Below are 27,931 nucleotides of genomic sequence, written 5' to 3'. Positions count from 1 at the left end.
CACAGAAATAGAGAGAAGATACAGAAACAAATTGGTTTCGAATGAAGCCCTTAGGGTTTCTAGGTTTGTTTTTTTTTTTTTTTCCTCCGGTTCTTTTGCAGGCACTTGCAGAAGACGGAGGGAGAGAAGAAAGGAGACGAGTTGTCAGACACATTCGATACTTGGATGACATGAAGTTGATGCGAAATCATAACCGTTCGATGAGGATCACATGGTTGCATGGCTACAAGGTGAACCCATCCTAGCCCTACAGTTTCTGAGATATCTATAAAGGTCAGTCAGGATATGGGGCCCACTACGAAACTTCATAATGCAACACACGACTATCGAATCCGTGATTGTTACTTGTGATCAAAATTAGTGGTAAAAATGGTGGATTTCAATGGGACCAGATCGGAAAATTATCTCCTCCAGATCCCCGCCAGGCGAGTTCCCCTGTTCCTCTAATAGTGGGTGGTGGACCCCACTCAAGTAGAGTTTTTTAGCAGGGGTAGAGTGGTCATTCCAACCCCCATGTTAGAGGATCTGGGGAACTGGGCCGGGCAAGAACCAAAGGAGAAAAAGATTCGGGGCATATCCGGACTCATTTCAATATGGGGTTAAAAAAGAAGGAACTTGAAAGTATGTGACTTATGTTAATAGGTTATACTCTTGTGCACAACTACAAGAAGAGATGCCACATATCATCGAGGATAAAAATCCTCTGCAATACATCGATTTGATGGTGCACTGCAGTGCAGTCTTGCGAGCTTGACATGTGGATGCGGCGACATCCAACAGTGCGAGCTCAATTGCACTTCTTCTTTTTTTTTCTTCTTGAGCTTGGCACTGTTGGATGTCGCCGCATCCACATGTCAAGCTTGCAAGGCCATACTGTAGTGCACTGATCACTACAGAGGATTTTTTTTTCCATATCATCGGTTCAACTTAGTATTATCTAGCTTATAATAGGCTCAAGTGGGGTTTTATTTAAGTCAGTTTTGAGTAACCAATATTGCCTATCTGGTTAGCGATAACCTATACTGCCTACCTAGTCCGCAATTAACCTATACTGCATATTTGGTTTGCAGTAATATATACTGTCTACCTGGTCCGCAATTACTTGTACTACCTATCTGTTCCGTAGTAACCTATATATACTCCCTATTTATCATTGGAGTTTTATCTGAGATCTCTATTTGGGACTCAATGTCTGCCTTTGTTTGAACAAAATACTATTTACTACTTGTCGTCTTTGAGAGGGACTTTTGATGCAGTCGTTGGATGCTTGTACTTTTATTTTTCTTTAAGAAGATGAGTACCTACTACCGGCCTTCTTTGTGAAGTGTTGCCTACTACTAACCTTATTTATGAAGTGCTTTTGATATTTTTGTTGCTACTGTGATATTATGAATTGCGGTTAGTGTTCACTACCACCTATTTGCTCGTTGTTGGTTGGATGTTTGCCACAACGGTTATTATCTACTAATGTTATTGATCATTTGTGTGCTTGATTTGATATTGGCACCTAAATGATGCCTCTCTCTCTCTCTCTCTCTCTCTCTCTCTCTCTCTCTCTCCCTCTGTGTGTGTGTGTGTGTGTGTGTGCACTCACAGGCATTCTACAATTTATATTCAAGACTAGTGTTGTTTTTAATATTTGTTCTTATTAGTCCAAGCTGAAGCCTTCTTTTAATATACGTATATTCCAGCTTGAGGGGGAGTATTAATTATATGTACCAAGTGGTACATAGGGTTGTAATTGTTACTCGATATGGGAATCTCTCCTCTATCAAAATTTGGGGTTAATTATATGTTTAGTTAGTAGTTGAGTTAAGGTTTAGTTCTATATTTGATTCTTATTACAAATAGGAATCCTCTCCAATATAAATAAAGGTTTTGGGAGACTGCTTGGATTGATCTCTTCTCTCTAGTTAGTCCCCTTTTACCCTCATTCCTCTCACCTCTCTCTGCTGATTCTCTGGTTTGCTACTTTGATATTGTCTTAAACCACTAAGCTTGCCAGCTAAATTTGTACAATCTGAAGGTACTTAGACTCATATTGCTTCTACCCCCACACTAACTGGTAACATGAATTTATTTAGGTGGTAGAGTTTCTTCTAGAAACTTAACATTCACCTAAAATTTGAGATCCATGTTTGGAGGGTTCTTCATGATGGTATTCATGTTTGGATTTATTGACTTGATGGCTTTCTGTAGATATTTTTTGTGTATTTTGTAATAATGAGAGAATCAATTTGGCATGTGTTTTTTTCTTGTAAATTCTCTAAATGAATATGGGATGCAGGTCTATTGGGTTTAAGGACAGAGTTCCTCTCGAGTTCATTGATGTTTTCCCTCTTCACCTCCCTTTTTGAATCTTCTGTCCTGTAGCCTCTTGATCCTTATTGGTTTTTCTATGTTGTTGCTATTACTCTTTATTATTATTTTTTCCCACAATAATCAAATTGTCATTGTTGATACTATACCCCATCTTGCTTTGGTCTTAAACATTGTTACTAGATGGATTTCCGGTTTGCTTTTATCTCTTCTTCCTCACTTGTTGCCTTCTTATGATGAGAATATTCCTTCTCCCATTGATACTTCTAATCTGCCCAACTTAAATTATCTCAAATTTGAACAATACTGTACCCCAAAAAGGGCAATGGACAAACATTAATTAAGGAATTATCAACTAACTAGCAAGTCAAAAGTCCAATAATTATGACCACCTCCTTATGTTGCTTTTGGTATGTCTTTATATACATGGTACATACCTTTTGGTAGATACATACATCAACTCATTTACAAGTCCATGGGTGTCCCACCAAACAAGAGATCCAAGATTATTTATGTCGGACTTGTATGTTCATCAAATCCGGTTCGGTTCGGTTCAATTCGGTTATGCTTTGTATTGAACTTTTATACATTTTGGTTTAATATTATCACATGCGATATAAACTTTTTGAGCATTATGTGTCCGTAAGTTTTACTTAAAATGGTAGTCACGACTAGGGTTTGGGTTGGGCACCCATATCATATGGTCGTCGCATTGGGTATGCCTAGACATGTGATGTCAGGGTACGAATGCGAGTACTCAGATGATTGATGTGTGTATTGGTGAAGAATCTACTTTGTCGATTCCCTCATATATTACTGCCAGATGTAGGAAGGGATAGACATGTGCCACCGACACCATTTGCCTGAGGGAACCCTGTCATTGCAAAGTGTGATCGCATTCTTTGGTTCATCAATGACTGAGACTCAACCGAGTCAAAGCTGGTGTTCTGGGAAAACGTGAACACTTTATGAGTGAAGGAGTTACTCAACATGGTCACCACTGCCCAATTGGGAAACACCAAGATTGAAATTGTTTGCGTATGGTCGGATCGAAATCTGGATCCAGTGCCGTTTTGGAAATGATTTTTGCGAAATCTATTTTACATAAAATAATAGATTATATGATTATTTGAACAAAGTATTTTAAAGAGTTTTGCGGGACCCGATCAGATGCACAGATACTCTTATATGGACATGTACTATGGAATGGGGTTTGGCAGTACAAGTGTACATGCCTAGATTCCATAATGATGGTGTTGATTAGTGGGGGGGTGTACATGATAATTTGTTATCATGTAAGGAGTTATTTGAAATGTGCTAAATTAATTGGTTCTTTATTTAATTAATGGATATGGTGCTAATTGTAATTATTCATAAATTTAAATAAAGTAATTAATTAAATCATTCCCTATTAGATTATGCTTCTTCACCTTTTAGAAGCACTTTAAATTTAAATAGAACTGCCAAACAAAGAGAGAGAGAGAGTCAGACTCTCACAGGGATTTATTTAAATCCATCTAGGATTTAATTAAGATCCTACTATTATAAATAGGACCAAAACGCAGGAGGGGAGGCAGTCTTCCATGTTTTCTGGCTCTCCCCCTCCTGGAGTGTTTTGGTCCATCTCTCCCTCTTGTGATCTCTTCTTGTTCTTTTTGTTTCTCTCCTCTGTGATTGAGAATTAGGGTTTTAGAAACCCAGATTTGTGCTTGAAGAGTTGAAGAGCATCTGGGATTGGCTTGAAGAACCTTGGCTGCACCATTGGAGATTCAGATCTGTTTACTTGGAGTGCTCATTGGAAGAAGAACCACTGTCTATTAAAGGAGCAACACTTGAGGTTCATCAGGTTAGCAATTCTTCACAAATTCCTCTTGATTTTAATTATTGATTATTCATGGGATGCGAAAGACACCCGAATCGATTTATTTCCGCTGCGCATTCGGGTATGGGATGGATTCCTCTTTCCGTGTGATGGATTAGAGATGAATTTTCTCCGTATGTTTTGGGTTCCATAATTGTATGGAACACAAAATATAAGGGCAGGGCATTGGTTTGTCAGACCAAACCCCAATTGGGATGCACTAAGGTTCCCATGGGCGACCATGGAAAACCCTAAAATTTAAATAGGGCGCCCATGGGCCACCATGGGCTAACCCAGGGCGTGCAATACCCTAATTGGTTTATAATTGGTTTTCCTTGGGAATCATGACTTGATCCCAGGACCGTAGTTTGACCTACAATTTATTCACGCTAGAATAATATCTACACGTTTGGGTTTGATACCACAAACGAAGGTCACTTGCAAGGCACATTGTACTTGATTTCCAGATCATAAGATTTGAAAACCATGGGAGAGAGTTTAATTAAAGTGTGCCGGGGGGAGGTGGGAGACTCAAATTGGGAAAGAGAATTTAATTTTCAAATCAGGATTATGTGAGTAATGCTTGTGACAGTTGGCCTTTCACCTTCAACCTCAGCGAAGCTATTTTCAAAACTCATCCTTTAATCCCACATCGAAAGCGTGGGGAAGGAGTGTGTAAGAGTTAGGCTATAAAGGTAAACAAAAGGTAAGGCTCAAAGAGCATCGGGTTCTCAAGCATTGCCCGTGCGTATTGCATAGGCTCGACGCATTGTAAACTAAAATATTTAAAGTCCTTTTTTTTTAACTTCAACAAATCGGATACATGTTCTAGACGCGATCATCACAAATTTCGTAAATGAACCAGTTAGGTAATTTCTCTCCCCTTGTTTTAATTAATATTAAATAGTTTAGTCCTTTCATGCTAGGGTTAATAGTTAATTTAATTAATTGTATGTGTTTAATAGCTTAGCTTATCAATTCACTATATCCTGATTAGGTTAGGATATCTATTAGACTTGTAATCATGTAATTCATTCATCAATGTCACCCAGTTAAATTAGATTAACTTATTAATTGGACTTCATATGATCAGGGTTACATTGATTAAGGTTGGGATCTTCTTCTCTTTCTCCTCTCCACAGCCATGGTCGTCGACCCCCCTCTTTAGTCTCCTTTCTTCTACTCAATCTCGGCCAACACCTATTAGACTACTGAGTAGTCTTCATCCAATCTTCACGTCCCCTCTACATCTTCTTCTTCTTTTCACTCACCTACAACCCATCTTCATAACCTAACCCCGATCGCCACACATCACCACCCCCAGTAACCACCATATCTCCTTTCTTAACTACTCAACCACGACAATCGTAGGTAAGTCTATAGGCCCTATCTTCCCCCTCTCCTTCTATTTCACCATTCTCTCTCCCTCTCAGCTACTCTCACTCATCCTCTACAACTAAAGATATCCTCAATCCTCAATCAATCTCGTCCAAGCCCTCAGGTAGAAATCAATTCCCCAATTTCCTGGGCCAATACCCTCACACTCGAAAACCTTAAAAAAGATTGAAACCGCAATTGAGGCTCGAGCTTGGTTTAAGATAATGCACTTGGGAGTTTTAGTTTTCGGAACTGCATTTTCAGAGTAACTGTCGCAGTCATCGGTAGTCGGATCTTTGCATAATGAAGTACCTTACCAGGGACTCATGAATGTGTTTGTTGCTTGACTACGATTACACAATAGATGTGGCCACTGATCTCTATGCTCTGACCATCTTCTCCGGGGACGAGTTCCCACTGGGTTGCCTCCTTTTCGCTATTGTACTTGTATCCCAATCCCCTAAAAAATCCTAATTTGGTTCCTTATACCGATGTAGCCCTACGATCAAGGGTTGGGGTCCACCCTAGACTCCCCCCATCAGATCAAATGGTCAAGATTTGTTTGAGGTTTAAGAGATAATGGTGTTAGGTTCGGTGCAGTTCACATTGAGTCTCTTGGTCCATGGGCTACAAAATAGTTCGGGTTTGGCTTTTTGGGATTTTTATTTAATTTAGGTTCAGGCTTGTTGGATCTTATACCATGTTGTTTTTATTAAGAGGTTGGATTTTATTTTAAATTATGGACTATCAAAATTTTGGAATAGGCTGTGTACATGGATCTGGTTACGTGGGCAGAGGGCCGAATATTTCAAAATGCAAAATGGATTTTGATGTTTAGAATTGGCACCCTTGGTCAATAGTTGATTGGGATGTGTGGAGAGATTGAACCCACAGCTGGGCCTTTGAGTGCATTATCTGTAAATGGGGATCCTGAATGATACACGCTACAACAGTCAATTGGTCTCGCAATAGTCTCGTTTTAAACATATTCAACTTGATTCAAATGGCAAGTCCATTTCAATTCAATCCAATTCTAATGGTCAATCAGATTGGGATTTTGCTGTCAAAATCGGCATCACTTTATCCATTTAGTGTGTTTAGATTTATGTTTAACGCAATGTAACTAGTTTAGACATCTAACCTGCAAATAGTTTTAATCATGCTTTAACTAGACATTCAACCATGTGTTAAGTAGATCAAAGTAGTATGATTCGCATGTTTAGCTCAATTTTGTTAAATTATATTTTATAACTTGCTTAGTACATTCATTTTGGGCATAGTAAGTTGCTCATTTAACTTGTTTAGTTTATCATTAACATAATCTTTCATTCATTGGTTTAGTTAGGTAAAATATATAACCTTAGTGCAACATAGGCTTAATTTATATAGCATATTATAGTAAAATTTAATATATATATATATGAATACATTAGTATAACATAACTTTAGTACATACTTTAATATAGCATAATCGTAGCTTATATTAGTATACTTATAGTATAATCTTAGTTGGTACATAATATATTTTATATATAGCATATCACATATTTAGAACTTTTATACCTATTTACCTAACCTGAAATAGTTATTTAAGTGTCTAATATAGCATTTAATTAGTTTAAATATTTAAATAATTATAATAATTTGGATTCATAATGCATTTAATTAAATTGTGGCAAAACTGCCTATGAACTGTGGCAAAACCGTCTTTAATCTGAGACACATACTGCCTATAAACTGTGACAAATACTGCCTATAATCTGTTCAACAAATAAATGAATGATGGAATAACTTTGTATAAAATAAATGCAGAAATTAAATTAGAAATATAACCAAAATCCATCAAACTGTGCCCAAACACACGGGGTAAAATTTTAAATATAAATGAAATAGACAATAGGATAAAAAGCTCTCACAAACCAAGCATATCAAAAGACTCAATTACACTAATGTTGGAAGCATGACCTTTGAACACTCCCACTAGCAAAGCCTTTGTAAAAGGATTTGCCAACATTCTATCAGTCACAATGTATTCCACCACGACATGCATTTCATTAACCTTTTTTCCATACTAGAAAATACTTAATCTCAATGTAGTTGGAACTGTTGATGTATGGTTGTTCTTAAAAAAGAAGGCAACTGAAGAGTCCACAACTCATAAATAAAACATTAATAACCAGACTAGCCATTGATAAAATTAATACAACTAGCAAAATAAAATTGAATAAGAGTTACAACCGGTACTGCATTTTTATCCTTTGGGCTATGAATGCACTGATCCTCTTATTAATCTGCATTTGCTGCAAAAAGAATAACTTTCAAAAATCTTAACACCTTTTGGTAGAAGTACCTCTAGGTTACTGTCCTTTCCAATTTGTGTGCATATGAATTTCTTTAACTTTGAGCAAATGTCACAAACTTTGCTATAAAATCATAAGAGAATTGAATATGCCACTTTGGTGGACTCCACCGAACGCTTTCACAGTTTATCATAAACATATACCATACAGCTAATCATGTGCGGAAGCTCTTATTACAAAAAATAAGATAATAATAATATGATAAAACAATCAAAACCATGATCAATATGCACAACATCTAATAAATGTAAATTTAAATAAATTCACAACAATTCTTGATGTTTTCCCTTAAAGTTATTTATAACAATACAATGCATGCTAGTTCAAAACATAAATCATAATATTTAAACAAGTAATAGTAGCAATGTGTTATAAATAAGAGTTATAACTTCAACTGTATCTCTATCCTTAGGGATAGGAATTCACTGATCCTCTTATTTTTTTGCATTAATTATGAATATAATACTAATTTTTGGAAATTCAATCACCTTTGGGCAAAAGAACCCCTAAGTCAATGTCCCTTTTTATTTCATTGTATTAACTGTGAAAAGAACATTAACCTTCAGATTTTCAATAACCTTTGGGCAAAAGGACCCCTAAGTCAATGTCCCTTCTTATACATGTGCATATGCCACATACTTGATGACATCACCTTTGGAAAAATGCCATCTTTATTGTTAGGAAAGACATAATCGAAGTACGTACCACTCTGATGGATTCCACTCAATCCTCTCATGTTTTCTCTATCGGAGATATGTATATATATGTACAGGAACATACATTTCAATGTGTTTCTCGGACATTAAAAATCAAATGGAGCAAAAAATTACACATTAACAAGTTCGATAACAAAATAGAACATTAATAATTCATTCAAAAACATTCCGGAGTAAAACTGGAATAAAAAATGATGCCAGAACTCTCATAGCAGTCTTGGAACACTTTAATGTTTTGTTTCTATTGTCAACCAGATTTCTATAGCGAAACAGAAACATAAATAATAATAAATAGAAATCAAGTTCTAAATGAAGTTAAATTGATTTAAAAAATCTATTTTAATACCATCGGTTACTGTTCATGTCAGAATTTTACCGATTAGCACCAGAAAATGCCACCAATGACAGAATATGATAGTCGACCCGATGGGTCAGAAAAGGGATCACCAAATAAGGTTACCGGGTTAACACGCCAACCCAACCCGGTCCGGTTCAACCCGTTTTGATTTAACTTGACCTAGTCAAGTTTTTGTTCATTTTGGTACACTGTCTAGGTTCAATCTTGCACCATCAGTCAAATCACATCACTTTTCTTTTTGGCAAAGACAAAAGTAAATAATGGTTTACTTTAACCACTTTATGGTTATCACTCTAGAACTTTTTTTAAATATAACAAGTATCATACTCTATTAAAATTTGATGTCCCCATAGTTTAAAACTCCTTTTAAACATGCTAAAGTCTTATTTATTATTGGGATAGACCTCCGATAGTGACGGTCTCCTACTATCCTACATGGAATCAACTCTACATCAAACTGATTCTCGGCCAAGTCTTATCAAACTCACTATTTCATATTTATAAAGAAAAGAAAAGAAAAGGGGTAGTATGATCATTTACATATAGGATTTTAGAAAGTAAAACTTTCTTTTTCTTCTTCTTTTCTTTAGTCGTCGATTGCAACTATTGCAACCCTTAATATATTATTATAATAATAATAAATATATTAAGAAACAAAGCATCCCTAACATTTGGTTTCAAGATTCAAGAACCATAATGGGTTATGTGAATTGCGAGCAAGGTATTACAGGGTCCTTTCATCTCAAGGCTGAAAAGACCCTTCCCTGTTAGCAAATATCGCAAACAATAATTTATTTTTTTTGAAAACGTGATGTTGGTCCTGCTAATTTTTTACTCGCAACGCCATCGTTCAACTTCTTTAGAGTTCTTATCCTGCATCTTAAACACAAGATCGCCATCGACAGGTAACTTTTTTTTAAAACAAAAAATCTAAAGGAAGGCCCCCTTCACAAATTCGAGTCATTCTTCTCTCTGAATAAAAACCTTGAAACCCCTTACTTTAAGGAGTTTTTTCTTTTAATCCAAACATCCAAGTCCCTTGCTTTGAAAAAGCAAATGATGTTGTATTAGTCCTATTTCGTAACTGATGATAAATTTCTCTTAAAATATAATAAAAACAGAGAAACTATTTTTTCTATTTTGGAAAATCGAAAGCGTCTTATCATTTGTCGGTATCTTTATTTGATCGAAAAACACATATTGTCGATGGGATAGTCTCGATTGTAAAATAGTAACCAATATGTAAAAACAAAGTATCGATTCTAGTTTTGTATGGTATGACTCTGATACCAACTGTTTGAATTTAATCTTTGGGATAAAACCCTGATCGTAAACCATACTGAGAAACCTAGAACATGATGTAACAATTAGTTGAGAAGATTGGGCATACCTCTCACCATTCGTATGTTGGAGATGATTTCGATGCAGTGCTTTATGTTATTTTCTCTTTCGTTATGGATCTTCTACAACACTTCAAACCTCCTTTTGCTCACTCTCTTTTGTGGTAAAGTGGAGAATAATATAATGAAGGCTGTGAAAACCTAAAATATGATATATATATATATATATATATATATATATATATATATATATATATATATATATATATATATATATATATATATATATATATATATATAATGCCGTCCTGACTCCACACCCTAAACCACAATGGGTTGGATCAGTACATCCCTAAATTAAAGAGTGAACTGGATCGATTTATGCAACTTGATTCTCACCAACTAATCAACTTAAATAATTAAGTAAGTCCATAATTCTTATATATGATACATTTCTTTTAATCATCTAACACGATTCATAAACATAGTTTTAATATAGTTAAAAGTCGTTTCAATTAGAGTAATTATGACTTCATAATCCACTTAACCAATTATGTAGGAGTAAGTTTAATCAATTAGTCTGATTAGAACTCATAATGCGTTAATTAAATCATTAGGGTTCTACATTTTTCTTAACGTATTTAATCTCATGTACTATAACCTAGTTTAGCATAACTTAGTCATTTGGCTTAGGTTATTGCATCATGTCATACTTAGTTACTTGGGTTTAGGATTAGTGACTTAGATTATGACTAGTTAGTAAGATTAGTTAAGATTAGTAAGTAGCAATCATAATACACATCTTTTATAATATTTCAATTGGAAGAAAACTTTTAATATGAATTGTGAGTGCTTATTTAAGCCTCGTTTGTTTGATGTGGAGGATGAGGTGGGAATATTGTGGGACTAAGTCCCATAGTGTAGTGGGTTGGGGGGTGGGATTTTTACTTTTATCATGAATAGTAACCTAAGTCCTTTGTTTTTTATGGGACTTTGGATAACATAGGTATGGGATTCTCAAGTACCACGTCAACAAACAAAGCATTTAATGTTGTGCACTGAGCTTTTGTAAGTTCATCATCTCAAGTTAAACAAACAAGATTGGGGTGGGATTTTGAAATGTCATATCAGCATTTTTCAACCCCATCTTAATCTCCGTCAAATATTTAAGCCTCGTTTATTTAGAGGGAAAGTTGGGGTGAGATTGTTAGGAAGATGAGACCCTTATGTTGGTGTGTTCTATTGAGGTAGAAATATTAATGTAAAGTTATTTTTTCAATGAACAGTAATCAAAGTCCCACCATCCACCAATTTGGTGAGACTTTGGATAACAAAGGGGCGAGATTTTGAAGCGCTATATCAACAGACAAAGCAATTAATGATATCTCTTGAGATTTTTTAAGTTTACCACATCAAATCAACTAAACAAGGTTGGATTTTGAAGTACCACATCAGCATTTTTTCACCCCACCTAAGTCCCTTTTAAACAAACATTTAGGCCTCGTTTATTTAGATGGGCAGATCAAAATACCACTCCAACCTTGTTTGGTTAATTTGGGGTGGTGAACTTACAAAAGCTCAGGGAACAACATTAATTGCTTTGTCTGCTGACGTGACACTTCAAAATCTCACCCCTTTGTTGTCCAAAGTCCTACCAAATAATGTTCACGGGAAAAGTAACTTTACCTCAATATATTCACCCCAACGAAATCCCCACCAACATGTTGGTCTTATCTTCTCAACAATCCCACCCCATCTCCCCCTTTAAACAAACGAGGCATAAATGTTTGTTTAGAGGAGACTTAGGTGGGTTGGTAAAATGTTGATGTGGTACTTTATAATCCGCCCAACCTAGTTTGGTTATCCCGGGGTGGTAAACTTACAAAAGTTTGGGGAAACAACATTAAATGCTTTGTCTGCTGATATAACACTTCAAAATCCCACCCTTAGTCTATCCAAATGTTTTGTCTGTTGATGTGGGTTTGGATTACTATTTATGAAAAAAGTAAATTTACCTAAACATTTTCACTCCAATAAAACCCCCACCAATATGCGGGTCTCATCTTTCCAACAATCCCATCCCATCTTCCCTTTTAAACAAACTAGGCCTTAGTGTATTACTTCATAGCAGTCATGATGATAAAGATCATATTATCTTAAGGTATGGAATATTCTAATTAGAATGATACAATTCATTTTGAATTCTGTAGTGGCCCACATAGTTATCATTAGCTTTGTATATGTTTGGGTTGTGCTTTAGATCCATTACATATACGTGAGTAAAATTAAAATTGTGTGGGGATTATGATTTTTTTGACTTGGTGAAAAATTCTCTAGTTCTCTCCCGTGAATGTAGGAATTCATGTTGAACCATATTAAATTATCATGTTATTGTATAATTGTTTGTTTTGTGGGTTTTTTTTTTTTTTTTTTTTTTTTTGTGTTTATACATTTGTTCCCAACAAGTGATATCAGAGTTAAGCTTAGTATATCATAGTAGGTAGTGTGTTAAGATATGAGAAATATACGGTGCACAAGGAGAGCAGAAAGAGGTACAACTGCATGTCAGTTTTTCTATGTGGAAGTGACTGGATAATTTTTCATTTACATACAAGGGAAAACTAAACAGCGAGAAACACTTTACAATTCGAAGAAAAGGAGCTTGTGCACAACCTCATGGTGAGTTTTCCTTTTTGTTTTGATAGAAAGTAAAATAAAATATATTTTCCTAAGAGAAGTAGGTCATGCATGGTTTTCTAAGAAAATAAAAAGGACGATGTGCAAGGAATTAGGAGTAGGTGCGCTAGGTTTGAGGGGGAAGAATAAAACAAAAAAATGATATAAATAGTAAAATAGGTAAGACATGAGGAGAGTCTTTCACATTATTCTAAAAAAAAAGGTTGGTTTCACAAATGAGAAAAATGTGAGACGAAACCCCTCGACTTAGGAAAGAAAAAAGAAGGAAGGTGAGAAAAAGGATGGTGCACAACCAGATAAAGGGAAAGAGTGTTTCACAGTGAAAAAATTAAGAGCTTAGTGTGTGTGTAGTCCTAAGTTTTGAGTTTTTTTGGTACCGCAAACTCAATGAACTGTGCGAATTAAGCATATTTCATTTTGTTCGTATAGATCATACGAGTTTGTGCAAAATCAACAGTTGTCAAGTCCGTTGAGGTTGATGGCAGGCACAAAGGGCACATATATCATGTAAATTGGATGGTAGTAAATACTTAAAGTTTCTCCATATAAAACTTTAGTAGCCACAATTACTTCATCTTGTGGAAATAATATATGGAGAATATTCTTACATGGGAGGGGAAAGTCAAAGCTCTCAGGAAAAACTCAAATAAGCTTAATAAGATGACGAAAGACGAGTGACTAAAATTAAGGGATCTAGCGAATAACACAATCCAGTTGTATTTTAAGGATGACATTCTTAATGAGGTCATCAGGTAGACAAATCCAGAGGAAGTATGGACAAAACTGGAGAGCAGGTACAAATCAAGGTTGTTAATTATATGGCCTTCAATTGTTAGAGGGAATGAAGAGTTTGATAAGAATTAGGGTACTTCTAGGTCGAAATATCACAAAATTGTGATGAAGAAGGTCATTTAAAGTGGGATGATAAGAAGAAGCATGGAGATAAATTGTTCAATACTACTATTGCGGAAGGGTTGGAGTGATGGAGCTGTTTATCTCACTATTTCGTAAGATATAGAAACTTCATATTAGATTATAGATTATGGTTGTTCATTTCATATATGCTCAGTTAGGTCTTACTTTACTACATATCATGTATGTGATAATGGTATGATAAAATGACAGAATAATGTTGAATGCAAAAATGTTATGATTAGAATTGTTCAATTTTGCATGTTTGATGGGATCGTGCAAACTTTGATTGTGTTTAGATGTATACAGAATCTACAAAAAAATCTGATTTCTCTGGGAACACTAGATTCATGAGGTTTTAGATGTTCATCTGAAGGTGGATAATTTATGGCCTCTAGAAGGTCCATGGTCGTAATATGAGGAAGGATGATTGGGAATTCGCACAAATATGCTATGAGTGTTGAAATAGGAGGAGCAACTGTTGGAACTTTGGTAATAAGTATAGGTAGATGACGAAAACATAAAATAATTCAGGATGTGAACACATGTAGGTCTGGAAAAGAAGCATGTCTATTTTGCTTTGCATTTTTTAATGGAATCGATCCCTCTGATTGAGTTGCAGTGGTAGGAGAGGTGGAGCCACATCACATCACGGGACAATGAGTTGTGCAAGACACCTTAGTCGGAGGTATAGTCCTTATCGGTTTGGGTATGACAGACATGCAAATATAGTGACAGAGTTTGCATAATCGACATTAACATCATTTTTATAATGGTTTGCAAAATCCAAGGTATAGTAGAGATTGTGGGTTTTGTATTTTGAATTCTACGGTGGCCACATAGGAATTATTGAGCTTGTATATGTTTGATCAAGTTTTGGATCCATTACATGTACATATGTAAAATCATAATTGTGTGGGGATTAGGGTTTTTTTAGTGTTTTCTATATATTATCTATGTGAGAAAAACCTAAGACACAAGCAAAGGAGATCACACTGTGAGATGGAGAGTTGTGTAGAGTGTTTTCTAGCTTAGTAAAAAATTATCTGGTTATTTAAGGTGGATGAAGGCATTCATACCAAACCAAGTTAAATGTTTGTGTTCTTATGTGATTATATAATTGGTTTCTTCCTTGTATTAATGCATTCGTTCCTAACAAATTCTACCATTATGTTTCAATATTTTTTGACTGTTGTTTTGGACTGTGATTATTAATTTAGCATATTAAATCATCATAAATATGATGGATAGACAAATTTAACACTAGAGGATTAAAAGCTTAAAAAAAAATTCAAACTAAAAGTATACGAATTAGCCATCATGTTTACGTATTCTAAACCTCTGGTAATCTGTGGGAATGGTTTTACTCATGGTTCGCATAGGAAACCCATTTTCCCTCGTTCTCTCTAAATGAATTTCTGAATAAGTTTTTTTTTCTTGGCATAATGTTTCCTACACGAACCATTAAGGATGCCTTTTTTTGAAATTAGGAGCTTTATATATATTTTGTATAGAGGGGGGGGGGATTGAATCGGGGAGGAGATAAGGTACCAGCCAGGAGACTCGAACTCGAGACCTCCTGGTGAGCATGGGCATGAAGCGCACCACGGCTCACCAACTGAGCTAGGCAATTGTTGGTTTAAGGATGCCTTTTTATCTTCTTCTTAATGGCACAAATATGTGCCACATAGTGTATTTGTTGGCAGTTGGCACTCAATTTTGCGGGGCAGGAGAGGCAACTTCTATGAGCTTTTCCACATAAATGTATCATTTTTATTGGGGTTTGGTTTTTTGCCCAATGAACTTATTTTTTTTCCCGGTAATAACCCACAGTGAACTTCACTGTAGGCATTAAGAGGGATGGGATAAGTGTCATAAACGAGGGAGGGGTATTACAGACCTTCAACTAGTATGAAAGAGTAACAGTGATAGTGAGATCATGGGTTTTCCCTCTCCCTCGGTGGAGGTAAACTTTTCTTTCTTATTAATTAAGATGACAAACGGTTTTGTGCATGGCCGTGTGCGGTCTTATCCTACCCTTCTAATGCGGTGCATGAAGACCTCATCCTATTGAGATTAAAATGATTATTAATGTTACTTTGTGGAATGTTACACTCACTAGCTATTGATAATTCTAGGAAGGATGAATGTTTCCTGTCCGGGGCGTATCCTGCGCTACCACCCCTTCTTTCTATTTATCTCCTCCTCCCATGAAATGACTTCTCAAACCCCCATTGATTGAACTGATTAAGAGGTGCTCATTGGCTCCTGCCTACTCGTGTAGCCTCCTGCCCTCCACTACCGGGCATGAAAAACCCTCCCCTCTAAAAAATTAGCTCAGTGAACTTGGGCCAAACTTACACACCAGAACTGCTAGAATCGATAATTGGAATTGTACCCAAACGCGACCTTAGCAATTTGGTTGATCTCAGTGGTGTTACTGTAATTGCCAAGAAACCACAAATGCGTCCAAAGACATCGCTCCCGGCTTCCCTGCTCCATCAAATCTGTGTTGGATCTCTCTCTCTTTCCCTTTCATACCACGGATACAAAACCCAAACTCCGATCTCTTCGCGTTTTCTAACATCTGAAATATAGGGTTTCGTTTCTGACCAATCGATTTCCACAGTTTCCACTTTAAACCCTCAGGTCGATTCCAAGGTCTCCACCATTGAAGCTCAGCTTCCTCGGTTCGTTCAGGCTACCTCTGTCCTCAAAATACAGCTTTCAGAGTTTGCTTCTTTAAAGTTTTCGATTTTATTGGGATTCTGTTTGGGTTTTTTACCGTTTCAGGGGATTTCTGTATGAATTTGTGAATGAAGTAAACTGAAAAAGGAAAACCTTTTTCTGTGACTTGTTGAGCTCAAAGATTCGAATGGTGTTTCTGTTGGAAATCGGGTTAGTTTAATCTTGCTCTTTTTCTCGTCGTCAAATGTCAATTGCAACTCCCCCCCCCCCCCCCACGGGAACAAGGAACTAGTGTAGTTTGTTTAGTTTAAAATTTATGATGCCATAATTCTGTTTATATGTATTATCAATATGTGCTTCAGGAAGGTAATGCAGTTCTGTAGTCTTCTCAGAGTTAAATTGTTCTTCATGTCTCAGAGGAGACTCTGATTCACCTGTTTGACTCTTTTTCTTTTACGTGATTTACCATACAAAATGGACAAGACAAGAATTTAAGACTTAAACTAGAGCACTTAACACCTCCAACGAAACATGAATCTGTAAAAATAACAAAACCTGAATCAGTACCTGGTCATAAGAAATAGAGAAGAGAAGAGAGGAGAAGAGAGAAGTTGAAGAGAAGAAGAGAAGAGGAGAGAACACAACCCATGGTTTGAGTAATGGGAATACTCAAGCCATTGGGCGTGGGAGTCTATTTATATTAATCGAAGAGCAATTACAATTGTAAAGACTGAGTCCAGACCTAGAACCGACTTAAAGTAAAGAATATGACATCTATGACAATAGTACCCCTAACATATAGAACTGACACATGCATCTAAACCCATAAAGTTGACTCACATAACTACATAACTTAATACTCCCCCTCAAGCTGGAGCATAGATATTACCCATACACAGCTTGGAACATCCTTGGAGAAACACATTTGAAACAAGGCTTTGGTAAATGAGGCTCCAAGTTGATTATTAGAGCTAACAAATGGAGTGGAAATCAATTTCTTCATCACTGCATCCAAACAAAATGACAGTCCACTTCAATATGCTGAGTCCTCTCATGAAAAATAGGATTACTAGCAATATAAATAGTTGCCTTATTATCAGAGAACATGTCCATTGTTTGCTGATCAGAAAACCAAGCTCTTGAACAAAGGATCTAAGCCACATCAACGTAGTTGTAGTGTGAACCATTACTCTATACTCAGCTTCAGTACTCGAACGGGCTACTGTAGTTTGCTTTTTTTCTTTGGTGAATTAAGAATTCATTATTAAAGAGAAAGGAGATACAAGGGGCCTCGCAAGAGGGAAAGAAGAAAAATCAAAGACAACAATGCTGATAGAAAAACCACTTCCACAGGCAGCAGAGGAGAAGGGCTACAAAGTGCAAGGAGAAAGACCCTAGGATGCAACAATGTGCCTGTTCCTTGGGGAATCAATACAACAAGAGGAGACTGAAGATAGCTTGCTTCTAATGTCAAAGGAAATGGAGTCCCAAATCTGCTTGAAGGATCTAGAGTTGGAGGACCATTTCCTGAGGTTTTGCTCCATCCAAATCTGGTTGATGGTGGCACTGAAGGCGAGTTTATTACCCAGATTGATGAACCGGCAAAAGACATATCCACCCATATCCATTCTCTCTAAAAAGGAAAGATCCTTTGACTTCTTGGCCAACATTTTGCTAGGACCCTTTTCCAAATAGAAGAGGAGAGGGGGCAAGCGAAAAAGAGATGATCAATATCTTCCACAACATTCTACCGTAGACAAAAAGAATGGTAGATAGTCATCCGACGGTGAGTATGCTTTTTACTCCTCCATGACCCATGTAAGTATGTAACAAGATTGCCCTCGTCAAAGGTACAATAACCTGTAATAGATTTCCGATCACCATCATTACCAGCCCAATCAACATCAGAATAACCAATAATATTGGTGTAACTATTACAACGATAAATAAGATCTTTCCCTAGAGCACCCTTAAAGGTATCTCAGTATATGACATGTTGCCTCCCAATGAACCTGCTTAGGTGATTCCATAAATTGACTAATCACATCAACAACATAGGATATATCAGGTCGGGTAACAGTTAGATATACAAGTTTGCCAGCTAACCTCCGGTACTGGTGTTTGTCGGCAAATTCCTTCTCATTAGACGCCCCAAATTTGACATTAGGATCCATAGGAGTATCTACAGGCTTATAGCCGCCTAACATTCCTGTCTCACTCAGAAGGTAAAAAATACTTCCATTGAGACAAACTAAGCCCTTTCTTGCTTTGAACAACCTCAATGCCAAGAAAATACCCAAGAGCGCCCAAATCTTTCATTTGGAAATGCTGCTGTAAGTAAGACTTAACCTGTTCAATCCCAGACAAATCATTGTTAGAAACAATAATATCATCAACATAAACGGCCAGCACAATAATTTTAGAGTCTTGACGTCGAATGAATGCTTAGTGATCTGAATAATATTGAGAAAACCCACAACCAACAACAACTCTACTAAGTTTATCAAAGCATGCTCTCGGGGACTATTTCAACCCATAAATAGCTTTGTTCAGCTTACGAACTTTCTGAGCACTCTCCCCTTGAGCAACATACCCATGAGGTTGCTCCATATAAACTTTCTCATGCAAATCACCATGCAAAAACATTCTTAATGTCTAGTTGAAAAAGAAAATAGTCAACTCCATATGTTTGAGTGTAGCCTGTAGCAACTAAACAAGTTTTGCGGTGCCCAACTGCACCGTCGGGGTAATATTTAATGGTATACACACAACGCCACCGTATAAGATCCTTACTAGGAGGTAGATATACCAAGGTCCAAGTCTTGCCAGAAAGCAAGGCGTCCATTTCCACACCCATGGCTGACTTCCTCCTAGGCTGAGACAAAGCATCTTGATGTTTGGTTGGGATAGAGTGGGAGGTCAATGAGAGGCAAATATATGAAGAGAAATAGGAAGATGGGAAATAGAAACATAATTAGCAATTGGATAAGCACCAAAGAGTTCTGTGTACAGGAACGATTACCTCTCCGAAGAGCAATAGACAAGTCATTAGTAGAAGAAGAACCTCCAGTCAAAGAATTGGATTGGGAGAGTTGAGGAATGACTTGAGGTGGAGGTGACTGCTTGGAACAGCACTTGTATGCCTTTAATGGTAACCCTGTGGATTTAGGGTTAGAATCTTCAAGAGGAATGACTTGAGGAATAGGTAAGAGCGGGGAGACTAGGAGAGACAAGACCTAAATCAGAAACAAAAACACCAATGTTAGGACTAAGGAGTATTCTCCAAAAATGTAACATCAGCACTAACAACCAGCTGATGAATGACAAGATCATAACAATGGTAGCCTTTTTGGGTGCGAGAGTACCTAAGAAAGACAAACTTTATTGTACGAGGAGACAATTTATCGATGCCAGGATGAAGATTACAAAACATTTGCATCCAAAAATACTTGGCGGTAAACTAAATAAGAGGCATCCAAAAACACTTTGTGATACTCAACTCAACTCTGCCTTGTCCCATGTGAATAGGGTTGGCTACATGGATCCTCTTTCAATCAGTTATTTATTTTGATCATTGCTGTAAATAAAGGATGAGCTCACTTTTTTTTCCCCAGCTGGGATATGTCCGCTTAGTGACTGCCATTGTTTCATATGTAAATCTTAGAAAGCTAACTTGTTTTGAGTTCAATCTCGCGCAGGGATCTTTTTATATGAAGACTTGTTAAGACGCCAGAATGAATAACGTGTTTAATGCACAGATATTGGCTGAGAAGCTCTCTAAGCTGAACAACTCTCAGCAGAGCATTGAAAGTATCCTTTCCTTCTGGTGAATAACTTTTCCTATTGATGTCATAGGTGTAATGAGGACTGTAGGATTTGTTGATCTAATTATTGTTCAGATCTGTGCAATTAGGGATAGTGGGCCACTTAATAATTGCATAAGGTTGTTAAATTCCAACAGAGCTAAGTAGCATGTCTTTTTTCTTTAATAAGCTGGCATTGATTTTGAAATACTACTCGTATAGTTGCATATAAATGTGCTCCAGCTGTTTCTCTTGCTACTTGTATTTTCAACTTTTTATCTGTGCTTGTTGCACAAAACCTCCTATATATTTTGTCTCTTTGAAGTAGTTTATCTAGATCTCTTATTCTCATTTTCCTTGGGCAAGTTTGGAATCTGCATGCGGAAAAATTGTATCTGTTTTTATCTCAAGGCTTCATACATGTGTTCCCTGTTTGGTGTTTCTTTTTGATTCATAATGTTAAGGTGATAGTTGTTTGAATGTTTTTGGATGCTTTATGCTATATCTTTGAGAGAAAATAAAACATCAGGTCATTGAATAATAAATTTTCTCCATCTGGTGCTTTGATATAATTTTGTTGCCATCTCATGTCATAAGAGGGCGGGCCTTGGTGCAACGGTAAGGTTGCTCCATTGTGACCAAGTGGTCACGGGTTCAAGTTTGGAAACAGCCTCTCTGCGAAAGCAGGGGTAAGGCTGCATACATTATGTGTTAGAGTTGTTAGAATATTTTGTATAAGGGTAAATCTGTCATTGTCTTATTATAAGACATGGCTAAGTTGTATTTTTTCATTTCTTCTTTATTTCTATTTACCTCCCTAGGGAGGTCTATGTAATTCTTAGAAGTGATTAATGAAGTGAATATGTGTGTTGAGAATCACTCAACACACATATTCGATTCTCTCTAAAACTCTCTCCTTCTTCTCCTTGCTGTGAATCTTGTCCTATTGCTTGAATCCTTCCATTTATTAAAACTAACTTGGTATCAGAGCAGTTCTTTTACTGGTTTGAGAGTCGACTAAGACTTGGCTGTCCTCTTCACCTCTTCTTGGAACCCTAGAAAGGTAGAGGGTTCCAGTAGAGGCTGTATTATGTGAAATACCTCACATATTTCATTCCTTGGAGCTGTTTCTTTCAAACCTACAGCGATGGAGGAAGATTCCCAGCTTATGAAGAGCATTTGAAGCCCTAGAAGCTGGACAGAACATTACCGCCAGCCTGGAGAGTCTTCTGCCCGTCTCTCTTTCATCTCCTCACCTATTGGGATGAGGACTGAAGCTTTTGAATTGCCTGAGGATCCCCTTTTAGACCCCCAATAGCTCAGTTCCTAAGAGGAGCTGGTCGAGGAGCATAACTCCAATCAGTGCTGCACTTCAGGTATCGGCAGATTCTGTTTCTTCCTTTCTCTGAGTGCTTTGGTAGCTGTAATGATTGGAATAGTCTCTTTTGCCATATATTTGAGTGCTTTGGTTATTGTGGAATGGAATCAAAGTTCATGTTGAATGTTAGTTGCAATTTTTCATCAAGGATGTGACCTTGGGTTACTTGTTAGCTGGGCTGCTGCTTGTCGATTTGTTTCCCTTTGTTGGCTGAGTTGTTGTGGAAGTCCTTCTTGTTGGCTGAAGTTGTGTAAAAGATATTTATCAAGGATTTAATTCTTGTTGTGTGTGCTTGCAACTGTTTGGGGCAGTGTATTTGCCCTTTGTTTGCTGGAATTATTCCCTGTTGTATGTTGCAAGGCTCTATTCTGATTGGTTGAGTTTTTTGGGATCTCTACCATATCTGGGAGTAGTACTGAGGTCAGTGGACCAGCTCCAGCTAGCAGTTTAAGTGGTGGTTTCCCTACTATGGCTTCTTTTGATAACCCCAACACCCAAATCTTTGTTGTGAAGTTGGACAATACCAACTACTTGGATTGGTCCTGTTCTGTGAAGATGTCCCTGCGAAGTAGGGGGAAGTTGGGGGTATATTATTGGCTCTATTAAGGAGCCTGCCACTACTGATCCAGGACACTTGAAGTTGGACAATACCAACTACTTGGATTGGTCCCGTTCTGTGAAGATGTCCCTGCGAAGTAGGGGGAAGTTGGGGTATATTATTGGCTCTATTAAGGAGCCTGCCACTACTGATCCATGACACTTGAAGTGGGAGACTGAGAACTCCACAATTATGACTTGGTTTGTTTTTTGTATGAAACCTGAGATTAGTAGGAGATTTATGGACAAAGAGACTGCAAACGAGATGTGGGATAGTATCACCAGGACCTTTGATCGAGTTGGTGATTATGCTTTACCAAATCCACCAAAAGGTCATCAATATGTAACAGGGTGATAGAAGCATCTCTGACTACTACAACACTATTATCAGCCTGTGGCAGGAATATGATCACTACAGGTACCTTCGACTGTCCAACTCTGAATATGAAGTCAAGGTTTACAAGAATCAGGAGGTTGAAAAGTTGTTCTCCCTACTTGGTGGGCTCAATCTAGAGTATGAGTCCAGTCGTCTGCAGATCCTAGGGAGGTCTCCCTTTCCATCCTTGGATGAAGTATGTAGTTACTTGCAAAGTGAGAAAATCAGGAGAACAACCATGGATACTGCACCATCAATGGAGAAATCTGCTCTTGTTTCTAGTCCACAGAGACTGGAAAAGTGGGGGGAAAGGCCAAGGGCCAACTCGGGGAGATCACCGTGAAAGATTTAAATGTGATCACTGTGGAAAACTGGGACACACTAAGGACAGTTGTTGGGACCTTCATGGGCAGCCCCCTGGTATGCGTGGTGGTTCATCTGGTGCCCGTGGTGGCAAGCAAGGGGGAGCTAGGGCTCACTCTGTGACATCTGAGACTGAGACCTCTGGACCTCAGCCTGCTCCTGACTCCGTTTCACAGGATGATATTGTAGCCTTCTACTAGTTGATGTCACACCTTGGAGGTTCTACCTCTGGAGGGTCAGCTGCTTCTGCCTCAACTTTGCAGGTCTCGTTTGCGCCTTCTACTGCACCTACTTGGATTATTGACTCTGGATCCTCTGACCACATAACTGGTATGTCACTGTAGTATGATTCCTATTCCATTTGCTCTGGCTGGGACAAGGTAAGGGTTACTGATGGTTCCCTTTCTTCTTTCTCTGGTAAGGGCAATGTGAGAGTTACTCCTTCTATTTCTCTTGAGTCTGTCCTTCATGTCCCTGATTTTGCTACTAACCTATTATCAGTGAATTACCTAACAAAATCCTTAAATTGTTGTTACTTTCTTTCCTTCCTATTGTCTTTTTCAGGATTTGGAGACAAAAAGGGTTATTGGCAGTGGGACTGAGAAAGGAGGACTCTACCTTCTTGAACCACGATTGCTTGATCCATCTAGTGCTGCAGCTTATGTTTGTTGTCGGAGTGACCATAGTACTTTGGAGTCTGTAATGTTTTGGCATCAACGTTTGGGTCAACCCTCCTTTGTTGTTATGTTGAGACAGTTATCCCATTTGTTTACTTATTTTCCTTCTTCTTATGTTTTTCAGTGTGAATTATGTATTTTTGCTAAACATTGTCGCACATCTTATCCTTATTATGGTAATAGATTCCTTTTTCTCTTGTTCATTCTGATGTTTGAGGGTCTTCTCCCACTACTTCTTTGTCTTGATTTCGTTACTTTGTTTCATTTGTTAATAACTATTCTAGGTCCACTTGGACTGTTTTGTTGAAACAAAAAAATGATGTTTGTGATGCTTTCAAGAATTTTTACCAATTTATCAGTACTCAATTTGGTACTAGAATTCAAGTTGTTAGGTCTGATAAGGGGGGTGAGTACATGTATGGGGGGGGGCTCCAACAGTTCTTTATTGATAATGGAATTATCCATAAACTAGCATGTGTTGACACCCCTCAACAAAATGGGGTGGGTGAGAGAAAAAACCGCCACTTGTTGGTCTGATACACTTTTTACCGCTGCCTTCCTTATTAACTGGATGCCATCTCCACTCTTTGGCTCCAAATCTCCCTTGGCTCTTCTTTCTCCTCAATCCTTAGTCTTCTCCTTGCCTCCAAAAGTCTTTGGTTGTGTTTGTTATGTTTATGTCAACAAATCAGCCCACACCAAGCTTGATCCCAAAGCTCTCAAGTGCATCTTCTTGGGCTACTCTGATTCAACCAAAGGGTATAAGAACTACCACCCTCCTTCCCAAAGGCGACTTCTCTCCAAAGATGTCACATTCTTTGAGTCTATTCCTTACTTTTCTTTTCCTCAACATCCTCTTAAGGGGGAGAGCAATATTAGAAGTGAATAGGATGCTAATGTCATTCCCTTTCTATCTCCCTTGCTTACCTCCACTTCCTATTACTGTTTGATATTGAAAAATACAAAGAAGTGGATGTTTTTTTTGGGTGAATCAAAGAAGTGGATGTTGTTGATGGTGTTATTGATGATGCTAGTAGTGGTGGTGATGCTAGCATACAAAAAGAGCACAAAGGAAGATTCAAAGATGTTGTATTCAAAAGAGGTGGATGCTTGAAGGGACAAGGAAAGCAGCCCTGCCAAAACCCCTCTTTGGATCCACATCCTCAGTCTCATCCTCCTCAGTTAGGTAACACTTCTCCTCCTGAATTAGATCTTCCTATTGCTATGAGAAAGGGGAAGAGAGCCTGTACTAAGCCCATAGCCCAGTTTGTCTCCTATGATTCTATATCTCCTACAGGTATTGCCTTTCCACTGCCCTTGAGTCTTCTTCCATTCCCAAAAATATTATAGAGGCCTTATTCGATCCATAGTGGATGCAAGCAATGTTTGAGGAAATGGTGGCTCTGGAGAAGAACAATACTTGGACACTGGTTGATCTTCACAGGGGGAGAGTTCCAGTTGGATGCATATCATAGTTGTCACGTCGTTACGGCGATCCAAGTCGGTGGAGGGGTGTCACGTTGATATATCGACATGTCGCCCGCCATGGCGATCATGTCGACCATGTTTTATTTTTTATTTTCTCTATTTTTAATGTCATTTAGTATGCTATAATATATACCCTATAACAGAAAATTAGAGTATAAGGTAAGGGCTGAAATTAGAGTAGAGCAGTATAGAAAATAGAATGATATATGAAAGAAAAAATAAGAGTAGAGAGAGAAGAAACAGGCCTGCACCTTGAAGATTGAGTTGAAGAAGAAGGACTGCAATGGAAGTAGAGAGAAAATAGGTGGAAAAAGTTAGGAGAGAGATGAGTGAAACCGTGAAACCCCATTAATTTTATTAATCCAACAAAAAAGATAAGCAAAGAGGAGCTACCCACGTAAGACAGGCAAGCTTGCAACTCTGCAAGGCAAGAAGAAGAAGAAAAAAAAACCCTCTCTGTCTCTCTCTGCGTGTGTGTCGAGTGTCGACTGTGAGAGATTGAGGGTGGTGCCTGTGTTACGAATTGAAAAAAAAAATAAAAAAAAATGAGAAGAGGAGTCGTTAGAGGTGAAGAAGACGACTCTCTCTCTCTCTCTCTCTCTCTCTTTGTCTCTTGCTGGAGGAATGGGAGGAGAAGAATAAAAAGAAGAACAATCAAATAAAAAAAAAAAAAACATTTACTTACCTGCAGGAGAAGTCGCCGGAACTAGGAGAAGTGGAGAACTTGCCGCCTGCCGGAGTTGAAGCCTCGAACTGATGAAGTAGGGCTGGAGTCACGGAGTCACTGGAGTCGAAGTCGAAGTCGTTCCGTGACTTCCGTCATGCTCTGTTTAGTCTGTTGAGTGTTGAGTGAGAGACAGAGAGAGTGTTGTGAACTTCGATTTGGGATTTAGGGTATTACCGTATTACAAATTTGAGTCAAATTTTGTTTTTTATATATTTTTGTTTATGTGTATTGTAGGTGTAACTTGAAAAGTTACACCTCCAATACACATTAGGATAAAAGCATATTTTTTTAAAAGGTTAAAAAAAAAAAAAAGTACTTGAACAAGCATATTGGACGATATATCCATATTTCGTAGTATGGCGTCCATGTCGGCGCCATGGCGATGCCATGGAGGCCATATCGGCCGATATGCTTACATTCCTTATATCGGTGATCGATATATACCCTTCTCCAGTGCCATGACGCCATGGCGGCACCATGACGACGCCATGACAACTATGATGCAGATGTTTATACCATCAAGTATAGATCAGATGGTACAGTGGAAAGATATAAAGCTCGGCTAGTTGTAAAAGGGTATAGTCAAGTGTATGGTATTGAATACCAAGAGACCTTTCCCCCTGTAGCCAAGCATAACTCAATCAGGATTCTTCTGTCAGTATCAGCCAATAAAGATTGGCTAATGTACCAATTAGATAATTAGATGTGAAGAATGCATTTCTTAATGGAGACTTAGCAAAAGAAGTGTACATGCAGCCCCCACCTGGTTTTAAGTGTCCCTCAATTGAAGGGAAAGTGTGTCTCTTGAAGAAATCTCTCTATGGCCTCAAGCAATCTCCTAAGGCTTGGTTTGAGAGATTTTAGACAAGCCATCCTGAAGAATGGGTACAACCAGAGTCAAGCTGACCACACTTTGTTTATCAGGAGAGGAAGTGGTACAGTTACAGCTCTCATTGTCTACGTTGATGACATTGTAGTAACTGGAAATGATGTTGCTGAGATAAACAAATTGAACTCTTATCTGGCTAAACAGTTTGAGATCAAAGACCTTGGACTCTTGAAATACTTCTTTGGCTGGTTCAGTCTCTGATAGGAGATCTACTTCTGGCCTTCTGGGTACTGTACCTTTGTGGGTGGTAATCTAGTTACCTGGAGAAGCAAGAAACAACCAGTTGCAGCTAGATCCAGTGCGGAGGCTGAGTTTAGAGCCATGGCTCCTAGAGTGTGTGAGCTTATATGGCTGAAGAGACTACTTCAAGACTTGAGTTTTGAAATTGAAGGGCCGATGAGACTCTATTGTGACAACAAAGCTGCTATAAGCATTGCCCTTAATCCGGTTCAGCATGATCGAACCAAACATATTGAGGTTGATCGACACTTCATCAAAGCGAAGCTGGATTCTGGTTGCATTTGTACTCCCTTTGTGAAGACAAGTGATCAAGTAGGAAGTAGCAAATATCTTCACCAAGGGTCTCATTCCGGGTCTATTTAGTACCCTATTGTGCACGCTGGGAATGTATGACGTTTATTCTCGAGCTTGAGGGGGAGTGTTAGAGTTATTAGAATATTTTGTATAAGGGTAATTCTGTCATTGTCTTATTATAAGACATGACTAAGTTGTATTTTTTTCATTTCTTCTTTATTTCTATTTACCTCCCTAGGGAGGTCTATGTAATTCTTAGAAGTGATTAATGAAGTGAATATGTGTGTTGAAAATCACTCAACACACATTCGATTCTCCCTAAAAGTCTCTCCTTCTTCTTCTTCTTCTCCTCTTTGCTGTGAATCTTGTCCTATTGCTTGAATCCTTCCATTTATAAAAACTAACTTTATGACCCTCCCCAGACCCCACAGTGGCGGGAGCCCTGTGCACTTGGTACGCACTTTTTTCTTT

The 27,931-nt window shown here is 37.8% G+C and overlaps 2 protein-coding genes across 2 annotated transcripts in view; one reads left to right on the top strand and one right to left on the bottom strand.

Annotated features, from left to right (window-relative positions):
• Positions 1-16,676: 16,676 nt before the first annotated feature.
• The window catches only part of LOC122671436 (regulation of nuclear pre-mRNA domain-containing protein 1B-like), a 77,132-nt gene continuing 65,877 nt past the window's right edge, over positions 16,677-27,931 (top strand). The window contains exons 1-2 of the mRNA XM_043868639.1: positions 16,677-16,838; positions 20,327-20,438. Coding sequence (XP_043724574.1) covers positions 20,363-20,438 — 76 coding nt within the window. The 5' untranslated portion in view covers positions 16,677-16,838; positions 20,327-20,362. The remainder of the gene's footprint in view (positions 16,839-20,326; positions 20,439-27,931) is intronic.
• On the bottom strand, positions 18,405-19,274 carry LOC122672482 (uncharacterized mitochondrial protein AtMg00810-like). Its single transcript, XM_043869946.1, has 4 exons — positions 19,191-19,274; positions 18,881-18,977; positions 18,641-18,837; positions 18,405-18,488 (listed from the first exon to the last, which is right to left on the bottom strand). The coding sequence occupies exons 1-4, from the start codon at positions 19,272-19,274 to the stop codon at positions 18,405-18,407; spliced, it is 462 nt and encodes a 153-aa protein (XP_043725881.1).

The sequence above is a fragment of the Telopea speciosissima genome, chromosome 8 (assembly GCF_018873765.1).
Source record: "Telopea speciosissima isolate NSW1024214 ecotype Mountain lineage chromosome 8, Tspe_v1, whole genome shotgun sequence".
NCBI lineage: Eukaryota > Viridiplantae > Streptophyta > Magnoliopsida > Proteales > Proteaceae > Telopea > Telopea speciosissima.
This window is presented reverse-complemented; position numbering and strand designations above follow the sequence as displayed.

Coding starts and splice junctions, on each gene's coding strand:
- LOC122672482 (XM_043869946.1), bottom strand. CDS start 19,274: ATGTTTTTGCATGGTGATTTGCATGAGAAAGTTTATATGGAGCAACCT. Junction 18,978..19,190: donor AAGGGGAGAGTGCTCAGAAA/GTTCGTAAGCTG, acceptor GGGATTGAACAG/GTTAAGTCTTACTTACAGCA. Junction 18,838..18,880: donor TCAAAGCAAGAAAGGGCTTA/GTTTGTCTCAAT, acceptor TGAGTGAGACAG/GAATGTTAGGCGGCTATAAG.